The following is a 12,338-nucleotide window of genomic DNA, read 5'->3' on the forward strand; positions in this document are numbered from 1 at the left end:
ATTTTATAATGTACATGAGGATCTGCTATATAGTTCTCTTACAAAAAGACCTTTCAGTTGTATTCCATGTGTTATAGTTGTAAACATATACATCCTGGTGCTCGGGTCAATGTTGAAAAACACTTTATATCTCATCTTAAGGTGAGGAAAACATCCGGTTCATTTTGTAATTTTAAAGCACGTAGGCGCGCTGGCGCGATACTGTAGACAACTTGACGTCATCACTTCTGCCACTACAGTGGCGCGACGGGTAGATTGCTAGTTGTGTGTAAATTGTTCGCTTTATTTCAGCTTTTTTTGCAAGAATAGTCAGCATATCAAACTAAGCTGGACCATAATCTCAAGAAGACACTTTTCGTGTAACAGATCTCTGTACCCAGCCGGGCGCGTTGCACACAGCACACACATAGAAAATCACTCTCCTACAAACACACATATACACATTAAACACTCACATACTACACATGTGTCAACACGCGTCCAAATGCATGCACTAAAATCAACACACGCACTACCACACTAACTTAACAAAGAACTTAAGCATACACAAACATTTTCCCAAACAAGCACTAAAACAAGCACCAACAAACACTAATGTGCGTGCTAACATACTAACACTAATGTCACTATCAGACAGATAACACAATGTTATGATCGTGTCTAGGACTCAGATGTGTGTATGTGTGTGTGTTTCTGTTTTTTTTTTTGTTGTTTGCTTTTTTTTTGCTGTTTTAACAATTTTTTTGCTATTTAAACAAGATTCTTGACACATCTCTTTGTTCCAGTAGCACACATAACACATCCGGGTCACTGCGCATTTATTTGCACTTCATGTTACTTCGCCCCCTCTTGTTTTCCCCAAATATCCGGTTGAATGCAAATGAATTCTTCCGCTCGTGCATGTACGCAAAAACTCACTGAATTTTATGTAAGTACTTCAGAATAATAAAGTATTTCACACATTGTATCTTGCAAAACAGCTCTTATCAAACTTTCAATATCATGTACTAGCCAGAAAAACATTTTGCGCAGGGGGTAAGTTTTAGATCGCTGAAACAGTCGTCAATGTTCGGAAAAGTCTTCTAAAGAGTACTTGAAATAATTTGACATGCCAGCAAAGTATAAGTGGTATAATGACTAAAATAAAAGGAGTAGAGGTAAGTATAATACTAAAGAAAATTGTTTTTAACGCATCTATACCGCGTACATGTTGAAGTTTATAGCCGAGTGGTTAGAACGCTGACATCCAAACTGAGAAGCCCGCAGTTCGATACTCGTCTAGCGCACTACTCGACTCAGCTTTCCTTCTTCTTTCTCATTTTTTCGTCCTTTCAGTTTTAGCTCCAAAATCAACGAACGATGAGGCTGCATTGACCTTTATCTCTCTGATTATTTCTTTTTAGCTTAATTTTCACAGTCTCATGTCAGTAGCTAAAGAATCTGTCTGTCAGACACTTGCTTCTTTCTGATCTCATTAACCTCCAGACCAAATAAATGGACGCCATAGAGAAAGGTAATCGTTTAACGTCTGTTGAGGTTGTCGTATTGTTTGTCATCTGAAAGGCAATGCTGACTGTTTGTGTAGGTGTCGTATGTGTTGTTAGCAGTTTATGAAACAGGGTAAAGAAGGCGAATACACAGACCAGGTTCTGACCTCGAGTTTATACAGAGTAATACTTTTCCCAAAAAGACATACCGACATACACAACGGTGTAATCTGTCTCTCTGGTATATCCGGCCTGACTGACAGCGCAATTTAGAAAAAAATGTTTGTCATAAGTTATGAACAAACCAGGATGGTTGAATAAAACGGAAATGTAAATGCGTGCATGTGTGTGTGTGTGTGTGTGCGTTCTTGTGTGTGTGTGTGTGTACGCGCACTTGTAAGTTTTTTGAAAATTTATGGTGCACACAGGGTATCGTTGAATCATGAAGCTGTGAGATGTAATTCGATGTTGTTGATGGAGGTCGACACAGTTGTAGTCATTGTGTTTGTGTTCTTGATTGAGTAGAACTGCTCCTACTTCCCATCTGATGACTTGTCAGTGACTTTATAAGGTGTACCAAGTACAGGTAGTCCTCGACTTACGACGGGGATACGTTCTTAACGCGGCGTCGTAAACCGAATTTCGACGTAAGTCGGATCATACGTTCATACAGTACTGTACCATAATAACAGTACAGTACTGCAAACACTCAGCCTATCCAAACACCTATCCTAACACAGTACCCTACATAATTATCAATAAACATAAGTACAGTAAAATATTGTAGTACAGTACATTTCATAATGAAATACTGTACTGTAAGTGCTGTAACAGTAATAAACAGTGTTAGGTTAGGCAGACGTCTCCAAAACAAGTTCTCTCATCCATGTTGAACACTTGTTGAGCACAGTAACCTCCCTCCTCAATTATCTTAGCTAATGCATTAGGAAACTCAGTTGCTGCTTTCTCATCAACACTGGCAGCTTCACCTTGCACTTTAATGTTATGGAAGTTGGCACGATCCTTAAACCTCATAAACCAACCCCTATACTCGCCACAAATTCTTCACTTTCACTTCCTTCCCCCTTTTCTCTTTTCAACGCCTCAAACAGTCGCCTAGCCTTCTCCTGAATGACCATAAAACTCACAGGGATACGGCGTTGATTTTGGTCTTGCAACCAAAGCGCCAATAATCTTTCCATCTCAATAATAAACCCACTACTTTGCTTTGTTATCACTGTCGCTGTAAGTGGGAATGAGTGTCGTAACCACGAAACGACGTAACTCGAGACCGTCGTAACCCGAGGACTACCTGTATTTCCAACTCAAAACATTCCATTTATTCAATGAATGAGAAGAGATAAAGCCTGCTGCAACACGACGGGGGACTAACACTACACTCAATATATCATAATAAAGTATTGTGATCACCAGTTGCATGTTTACTGCAGGTGTGGCCTGTGTTTTGCAGCGCCGCCTAGTGGTAAAAACAATTACTATGACAACAATGACTGCCTCGCACACACACGACACTATGACGGCGTTGAGACCAGGAAGCAAACACTTCACTTCAAATGTGTCGGTCTCCTTTTCTCAGGAAAAGAAAACGAAAGATTAATTATGATATGCGTTTGGGAGTGTTTACACCATTTTAAGTTCTATTTTACTCACATTTACATTTAAATGTAAAAAAATCTAAGTATTATTTAACCACAAGTCAGCATGGGCTTGGCCCCATCATTTAGAACACCAGTAATAGAAGATGAAGTCCTCAATGAGAGACGTCAGATTGAAAGCATCCGGGTCACTCACCCGCCTCATCGTGGCTATTTAGGAAACACATCCCTCCTCCTGACTGGAAAGTTCAAGGCACTTACAAAGTTGTGTACACGCATGCTTGCATATGGACAGATAACATGAAAAAAGCAAAAACAAACTTTTACCAAAGTGTTTTCATGTGTCTAAGTATGTAAATATATCTCTCTTTTTTATGAAAAAAGCTAATCTGCGATTTTCTTTGGTGGGGTGAGGGCGTATACTTGACTTTCCACCCACCTGCTCGACCTCATTGTGTTGAGTACAAAGCTGTGAACTTCCTGTTCAGTAGTTCACTTTATACCGCGACCCACTGAACGATTGGCAAATACAATGACATGACAGTGTTGGACCAGGACCACGGTCCTTCCTGTGTTTTTGATTGTCATTGTAATTGCATTTATCGATGATTCTGTCTCTTTCACACGAACACTCGAAGAAGAAGCTTAATCTATCCATTCACTACACCCCGCACGTGTGCGTCCTCGCATATTTTACATTTTACTGTAAGATTTGTGTTTGAGCCTATGAATCAGCATAAGTTAACTTTTCTAATCAGGGATTAATAAATAACAAAGACATTGTGACACAGTGACATTTCTCAGACCACTTTGCAGAAATTAAAAAAAAATCACTTCATAATTTATTTTACTCATTCGACAGATTTTTTTTTTGAGTAATAATGAATAACGGTCGCTGCAAACAAATGATATTCAAGAATCATCACTGCATAAACAAAGTATTTTCTTCTACCGCAAAGGCTAGTACCCTTTACTTATAAAAATTAAGGTCACTAGAACGGAAGCAATCGAATGTGAAGAAGGTCTTTCCTACACGACAATATTTTTAATTCCCAACACTGAACAAAATATATTTTTAAAATTCAGATAATGGAAGATTAAAGGAAGTGATAAGTGCGACAAACAGTTCATCTAAAGCCGCACTTAAAAAAATACTTTCAACAGGCACAAAGACATGTAGATGACAAAACTTTTGTTTTCTTTGGCCATTGTTAATGAATGTTGTCCACATGAGTGAAACTGAAAATGGAAGTAGATATAGAAAAGCATATATTTAAACGTGTGTTCAGTTTATCTGTGTACAGACGTGACCTCACACGTTTTATCTTTTCTATGCATTGTAATGTTTGTCGGCGTGCTCTTCAAGAAGGGAAAGGGTGGGTGTTCACCGAGAAATTGTATTTTACCTGGTTCTAGAAAACAATATTGCACCCTGCACGACCACTTGAGGTTAAGCAGAAATAAGTTAGAATGTTGGCTTCAGACACGATTCAAACACATTCATTTGTTTATCTTCAAATTATTTCCCGACCAACTTCTATAATTTTCATTTGCGATTCAACACCCCTATTGAATCACAACAGTTTCCAAATAATTCAAGATCAAGAAAAAATATTGTTTGTTGGTGACCAGGCTGAAGGTTGTGGATGAAGAATACGGAAAGTGAAACATAGAACAATGCAGAATAAAAAGGGTTTTGTAGCTTCTGGAGGTCATAGTTTTCAGCGATTTTTCTATGTGACAGATACATCAACATGGCGGCCATGGGCAAGGTGTGCGCACATCTCTCCTTGCTTCTGACGGTAGCAGTTCATTCTGCGACAGAACCCAAAAGAAACTGTAAGTACTGAATATACATACATTGGAAGAGTGATGTTTTCCTGTGTGGTATTATCACTTTTAATATTTGTAATTATATTTGTTTGTCACATATACAAATATAAGCTAGAAAACCAACACACATAAAAACTATAATTATACTGATCACATTGAGTGATTGATTAGTTAGTTGATAATTAATTATTGATTATTGATTTTAAATATTTTAGTTAGCTTTTCAGTGGTCTCCCAACTTTCGCTTATCCGCCATTAAGTATTAAAGTATGTTCCCAGTTCTTTACAAAGTCAAAGTTTTTATATTTACACATGCTGTTGTTAAGCATATCCAGTAATAGACATCTAGAATATTTGTTGTCAAATATAAACAATTAGAAGTTAAAGTAAAAAATAGTTTTGATGTCAGCAGAGCATATCCATATAGTTAAGGTTTCCTTATTGTGTGTGTGAGTGAGTGAGAGAGAGAGAAATGAAAGAAAAAGCAGACCGGAAGAAAAAAAAAGAATATATGACAAAGGTTGGGGCTGCTTGTGAAGAAGGGTAGGAAGATATAATGGGAAGAAGAAAGGCGCGAAACCTACTTCCGTACTATTATACTCGTGAAAGTAAAGGCATATAAAAATTTATTTATTTGATAGCGCAAATAGCAAAGTCATGCAACAGTTTCAGTTTTGTTTATTAGATATTAACAAAAATAAACTTGTTGTTTTAGACAATCCACATTGACGGGTAAGAAGGCTTTTAAACTAAGTGTTCGTCATAAGGAAACTAGAGATATTAAAAAATATTAAGAAATATTGTAAGAATTTTTCTTTTGCTTACCAGCATGCAATAGCTCGTGAAGCAAAAGTCTTGTACTATTGTACACATCAGTCTAGAAACCATAGCACAGGGTAGAATGTTGAAGTCGTTGAGCGGACGATGGTGGTAAATAATCTGCATGTCGTTGCAGTCAAGGAAGAGGAAACACTCCTGACGGTTGTCAAGACGATGACGTGGGCAAGTGGAGGTGTCGTCATCATCGTCATCGTGGCAGCTGTTTGCATCGTTAGAAGGAGGAGCGGGATGCCACGAGGCAAGTCTTTGGCACTGTCTTGTGTTGTCTTGATACAGCTACAGAGGAACCTGTGTTGTATCACTGTTGCCAGGTCACTCTTTGCTCATCTTTATCACCGTCTACATCAGCTGCTCCTTTTTCTGTCTTTGGATAACTGTATAATATCAGGTTTTTCTCTAGCTCATCCTTTCTCTCATACATATTTTTTTTTATCTTTATCTCTTACGCACACAACATAAAAAAACCCAAATATAGCAATAACATCAGAAATGAAAAATAAGTTTTTAATGGTTTTGCAGCAAATATAATAAAATATTTCTCTTTTTACAGGCCAACCTACCCAGGCTCAGACAAGCAGTTGTGTAGGATCAAACCTTTCACCAGCTGACCCCGACACCGATAAAGACACAGGATCTTCCCTTGAAGTTCCATATGACCATCTTTGTTACCATGGCGACGCTGAAATCAATAGAACCTCTGACAAAAACTTATACGACCACCTGTGCCAGCAAGAAGGACAAGAGAACAACAGTTCATAATTCTCTCAACCATACTATTGTAGAAAATCTTATAAGACAAAGCTTTCTACAGTTGTAAAAATTATTATGCGAGCAGTAAAAATGCAATTATTAAAACGTTTGTTTGTTACTTCTAAACAAAAAACAATTTGAAAAGTTTTCTTTACAAAGCAAAATTTTTATTGGTTGAATTATCTATCACAAAAATGTTGATTATAAAAATTGACACAGTTATAACTATGGAAATGTTGCTCCATTAATATCGAATAGGTAGCGAACACATAAAAACAAATGTGGCCACAAACTGCGTTGACTAAAACAGACTGGAATGTTCTAACTTGCGTTTATAGACCGAGAATTATAAGAATATTTTCTTTCATAATAATGTGCTATTGTTTTGACTATTGATTTCTATCCATTAAAAAATACATAAATATTCAATTTTCCTAATATTGTTATTTATTATTTAAGAGATAAAGATAAAGAAGGAAAAGCATCTAGAAACAGAGCGATACAGAGAAAAAGTAGAGAAAGAGAAAAAAGTTTTTTTTTGGGTTGAGCTAGCAACAATGAGACGGTATTACAGCAAAACAATTCTCACTCACAACATGTACAGCATTTCAAGAACACTAAGTCCTCTCTTATGGAGAGAGCTGGAAACAGCGAGAATTGATGCAGCAAAAAGATTTCTCTTTCTCTCTCTCTCTTTTTTTTTTTTTTTGCTACTTGCGATACACGATTTGTGCGTGATCAAACGTCTGTAATTTAAAATAAGGATCTCTATGGCTTTAATAAATAAATAAATAAATAAATAAATAAATAAATAAATAAATAAATAGCAAACCACGGCTGATCTCAATAACTCTTCTATCTAGGAAAAGCAGAATTCCTAGTTGTTAGAAAACTGGAGTCTGAACCTGCTTCAATACCTGGCTCGATACCTGGATTAGTCAAAGCAATCGTCTCCAGCCACCCAACAGGTTTCTGATTACTTTGGACAATGATTCCTTACTTTGCACTGTACTTGTATTAAAGTATCAGGCATCCAACTAAATATGCAAGTGGTCCCGAGGTCTCAAACCCAATGGATGACTTTATCCTTACAGCAAAATGTGGAACTGCTTTCTCTACGTGACCAAAACGGACATAGACTGTTTTCACTGAATTTATAATCTAATAATAACAGACGACTTAAAAAAAAAGAAACTAACCTTGGTAATCGTCGGTGTTTCCTTCGGTTTCAACCACTGATTTTTTAAAAATAATTTTATTTGATACTTCCTTGTGGGATATTAATTTGGTCATAATAAAAAAATTCAATTTGTCGTTAATATTTTTTGGTTTCCTGTTTTTTTTTCTAGACATTTTCTTGTTTTTGGTGGACAACTCCCTCCACCCGCTTTGTGGAATGTCTGCTATGCCGGTTGGTTGAGTTACTTAGGGTGGTCAGTTATGAATTGGAAGATAACATAACCCCTTATTTAGGCCATATTTAGTGTTAATTAAATTGGCAATGTCCGAAAATTAAACGCCCTGGGGGTAGGGGTACGCATTGTCCTAGATTTTCAGCTTCCTTAAAGGATGTTTACAGCTAGGTCACAAACACAGTTATACACGTCATCAGTGCTTCAGGACTATGTTCATATTATTTATGTCAACACAAAAGTATAAAAATAATCCAGCCAATCGAAAAAAATTTTTAACATCTACATTACCTGTCAGGATATAAGCCCGCTTGCAGTCGGTGAGAAAAGATTTCTAACAAAAAGGGACGGAAATACTGGGTGGAGTGTGAATATTGAGGGAGGATGTTGGTAGGTCATTTTGTCAGAAATCTTTTGTATCCTGACAGATAATGTGGATATTGAACAAAAATTTTCCATTGGCCGGAGTATTTGTTTGATTCTAATTTTGCTATTTGTGTTGGAGAGTTATGTCGGAAACCAGATTGTAAATAAGAAACGACCTCAACTTGTTATTTTCCTTGTTCCAGGGACAAAAAGTTTTAGTTTGCGCATCAACATCGCCTTCAGTCTCCCTTCCCTACACTTTGCGTGCCATTTAAACACTGTAAGGATTGTAAGTTCATCACAAGCTAAAAGGCTGGGAAAATAATTACTGCGAATTTCTCGCGTGTTTGCTCAAAGCGACTTTGAGACGACCACCCTTGAAACAATTACAATCTACATCCGGCTGGACTGACCCGGGCAAGGGTTGGACTTTAAGCGCAGATGGTTGTATCTATTAACTCATCTGACGACAGCTAACTTCCTGCAAGCGCTGATGTGTCGAGGGAAGACGACTTTTATTCTTATAATACTTTATCAGTTTTTGTCGAAGTCTTGAGCACAGGTTTCACTGTACGCGGCCATTGTATTGGCATACAACGTTTCCCTGTTAGGTCCTCAACCGGAATCGTTGCTGTCTTCACAACTGGGATTGATGTTAAGTCTTGTTCTGTGGAATTCTTAATGCTAAATCTTAAAAAATATTGTCTTCCCAGTTAGATACTGAAGTGTGTGTACTCCTTGTGAGACAAAGGTCCACACAAAAGGTATAATGTAGTAACGAATACGGATGGGAAGCAAGAACTACTCAAGTGAATGATAGAAGCTGCTTACTACACCGGATGTACACAGGCTGGTAGAAAAATTTTTCCATCATGCAGAAATATAAAAAAATCCTCCTCTTGCTGCTTACTGCTTGGATGCTACAGCCAGGAAAGTCCGAGAATAGTTGTAAGTACCATGTAAATTTTTTTCTAGGGCATATTTCCATGGGTGTATGAGTGAGTGGATAGATAAGGTTAGTATAAATTCAGTGTGAAAAGATATGAAATCTACATCTTGTGTGCGAGAAGTGAAAACAAGGTCGAATTTGTCTTATGTATTTTCTTTATTTATTCTCTTTCTCTCTGTCTGTCCATCTCTCTGCCTTCGTGCTTCTCTCTGGCTGTATGTCTGTAATGTATCTTTTCTTCTCTTATTGTATCGCTATTTGTTTATCTGTCTCTTTTTCTGTATTCTTCTTTTTATTTTTTTTTTTTTACCAAGCTGTCTTTCTGTGTATTACTGTTGCTTTGATGCTATGTAATGGCATTTATTTACACCAGTGTGTTTGTCAACACACGTCTTAGAAATGATAATCATTGCAAAAATTTATAACAAAAACAAGACTTTTATACAAAATTTATGGCTTATGCAGGCAACAAGCTTAAGTTCGTGAATTTAACCGACCAGAATAAAGTGATTACAGCCGAAGAAGGAATGAACTTCAGTGTAACATTCTACATCAGCGCCGGCGTCTGCAACAAGAACAATGAAACACTCGTGGTTGCGGTGTCAAAGGTTGACAATAATTACATTGTTCCTGTCTGCAAGATTCCATTCTACGCAAACCACACTTGCGAAGTTTCGCACTCGTCTGAACAATGCAGTTGTGTGAACGCCAGTCAAGCTCGGTTTCAAGTGCAGGCATCGCAGTCGGTGGCTGGTGTGTACATCTGGTCTGTGGGTGATGCCACGACACGAAACGTCAGGGATGTCAACATAACCTTTCGTATTTCGAGTATGTACGTTTCTTGGTTATTATTGTATGCAGTAATGACAATATAACGTCGGTGGACCTTACCATAATTCTCTAATCCGCTTGGAAAACTGCAGTAAACATTCACCAACATGTCCTTAGTCGACATGGTACAAATGAAAAGTTTGCTTGTGTGTGTATATATACATGTAAACAAATACTTTATTTCGGTGTGAATTTGCCACTCATTCGGTAATATTAAAACTTGTATCAGGTGTGATACCTGAAGTGCCTGGATCATCAGCAGGAAACAATTGGCTCGTAAAGGCCGCCATCATAGGAAGTCCTGTGACCTTCATCCTGTTGACGTCTGCTGCAGTTGCGTGCATCGCAAGGCGACAACGACGACGGCGAGGTATGTCCTTTCAACTCCTTGCCACTCAAATGTGGGCAGGTGTGGATGTGTGCGTCATGCTGTGAATACAGGGTTAATGATTTAAGGACGTGAAGGTACACACAGTCACAAATCTCAACTGTGACGTCAGTGTGACGGGTAACAATGACAATAGAATTATTTCAGGAGTAAATGACATTTGATTAAATCGTGAAATTTATGTAACAAGAACATCTCAAGGGTTGCAACTCTGTACTGAATTATTTCACTTTTGCTTGTAGTAGTTCCTTCCCTGCACATTGTTTATGGGAACAACCCCTCCCCCCCCCAACTCCCCCCCAAAAATCCAACAAAAAAACAAAACAAACAAACAAACAAACCAAAAAACAAAAACAAAACAACAACAACAAAAAACCAACCCAAACTAAACAAAATAAAGTCAACAGGAAACGTTAAGGACCATCAAGCTAAGTAATTTTAATACAGAGCACCGTAAAGATTCAGCAATGAAAACTTTTTGTTTATAGGAGGAGATGACGATTGTGGTGCTGATGCCTCGAATCCTTCAGACTTCGATAACTGTCCTGTTCACGGGCACCCTGAGTGGTCAGGGGACTTCCAAATCGTACGGGAGGAAAATACTTACGACGACATCATGTCCAACACGTCACACCACGTCTATTCTGGAGGTATAGTCACAGACGTCACAGGCACTTGAAATGTCAGAGCTATGACGTCATTTGTCTATCTTCAAGCCTCGTACTATCGTCATTGATTGCATAAAAAGGCAGATGACGCCACGTCTGACGCAAAGCGGGATGATTTCGTAAGCATTGCGCAGGTATTCTCAAGTGATATAGCTTCCTAATTACACCAACAATTTGTTTTCTTCAATTAATAAGCAAAATGTCTTGTTTCCGATTTATTTCAGATAATCGACAGTCTGAGCTCCCAGTAACCTACCTGGAGCCTGTCTATCAAAAGAACTGCAAAAGGGAACTGGGGATTCCTGCTGGAGCTGTCTATCTTAAGCGATAAGCAATCTCCAAGGATTATTATTATATTACCTCTAGAAATGACCCTGTAAATATTTGACCCCAGTAAACAGCTGGAAGCAGCACAAGCCAGGAGGAGAAAATTGCTGACCAAAGAATTGGCAAGACAGGAAAAAATGGACGTTGCCGTTCGTCCACAAGGGGCAGCGCCATTTGTCTACAACGTCTGTCTCTAGAGGCGGTATTTATGTTTTGGACATTCGCAGAAAATTGGTGCTTTGTGTGGATTTAACGAACGTCACTCTCCAGTGAGTGCTGCTGAAATTATCGCGAGTGCAGTGGAACATCAGTCTCCAAGGACTGTAGATAACAGGACCAGTAGTACAATCTGAAGTGTGACCATGTGCAGAACTATATATCTTAGTATTCTTCTATCTGACAATGAAAATGAAAAGAGGAGATGTTCTTTTTAAGACTGTGTATACTTGAGGTGTTGTTATTTGCAAAGAGTAACTTGTTGGGATATATGTTAATTGAGTTATTGTTCCTTTCTATTTGAATCCCGTAGGACTTTTCGTATCACTCCTTCAGCAATTTTTTTTATAATTTAATTTAGACATTACCTACAAGATGTAGAGTTAGTTGGCTTGTTTGTAACGGAAAAGAACGTGGTAAAGTCTGGGTTACTTGCGTGATTGTTGAGAGCACGTCATGCACATACATCATAGCAATAATTTTGACACGAAATCAAGAAAACATTTTTTAAACTATTAAATGTGTTCTTCACGAATCCTTCAGTGTTTCCTTGTAATAAATCAGTTGGAAAGAGCATGAGTTAATACACTTAAACTCTGTGGTCAAGAAATTCAGAAAAATGAACTTGAAAACCTAAGTTATATATAATTATTCA

At 37.8% G+C, this 12,338-nt stretch overlaps 2 protein-coding genes across 2 annotated transcripts; both read left to right on the plus strand.

Moving 5' to 3' along the window:
• Positions 1-4,848: 4,848 nt before the first annotated feature.
• On the plus strand, positions 4,849-7,797 carry LOC112568468. The gene is made up of 3 exons (XM_025245776.1): positions 4,849-4,942; positions 5,892-6,014; positions 6,327-7,797. The coding sequence occupies exons 1-3, from the start codon at positions 4,858-4,860 to the stop codon at positions 6,533-6,535; spliced, it is 417 nt and encodes a 138-aa protein (XP_025101561.1). The 5' UTR covers positions 4,849-4,857; the 3' UTR covers positions 6,536-7,797.
• Positions 7,798-8,413: 616 nt separating this feature from the next.
• LOC112569237 lies at positions 8,414-12,235 on the plus strand. The gene is made up of 5 exons (XM_025246968.1): positions 8,414-9,252; positions 9,719-10,081; positions 10,314-10,454; positions 10,961-11,122; positions 11,365-12,235. Exons 1-5 carry the CDS (start codon positions 9,177-9,179, stop codon positions 11,469-11,471), a joined length of 849 nt encoding a protein of 282 aa, XP_025102753.1. The 5' UTR covers positions 8,414-9,176; the 3' UTR covers positions 11,472-12,235.
• Positions 12,236-12,338: the final 103 nt, after the last annotated feature.

This window comes from Pomacea canaliculata, linkage group LG7, assembly GCF_003073045.1.
Source record: "Pomacea canaliculata isolate SZHN2017 linkage group LG7, ASM307304v1, whole genome shotgun sequence".
Classification (NCBI taxonomy): domain Eukaryota; kingdom Metazoa; phylum Mollusca; class Gastropoda; order Architaenioglossa; family Ampullariidae; genus Pomacea; species Pomacea canaliculata.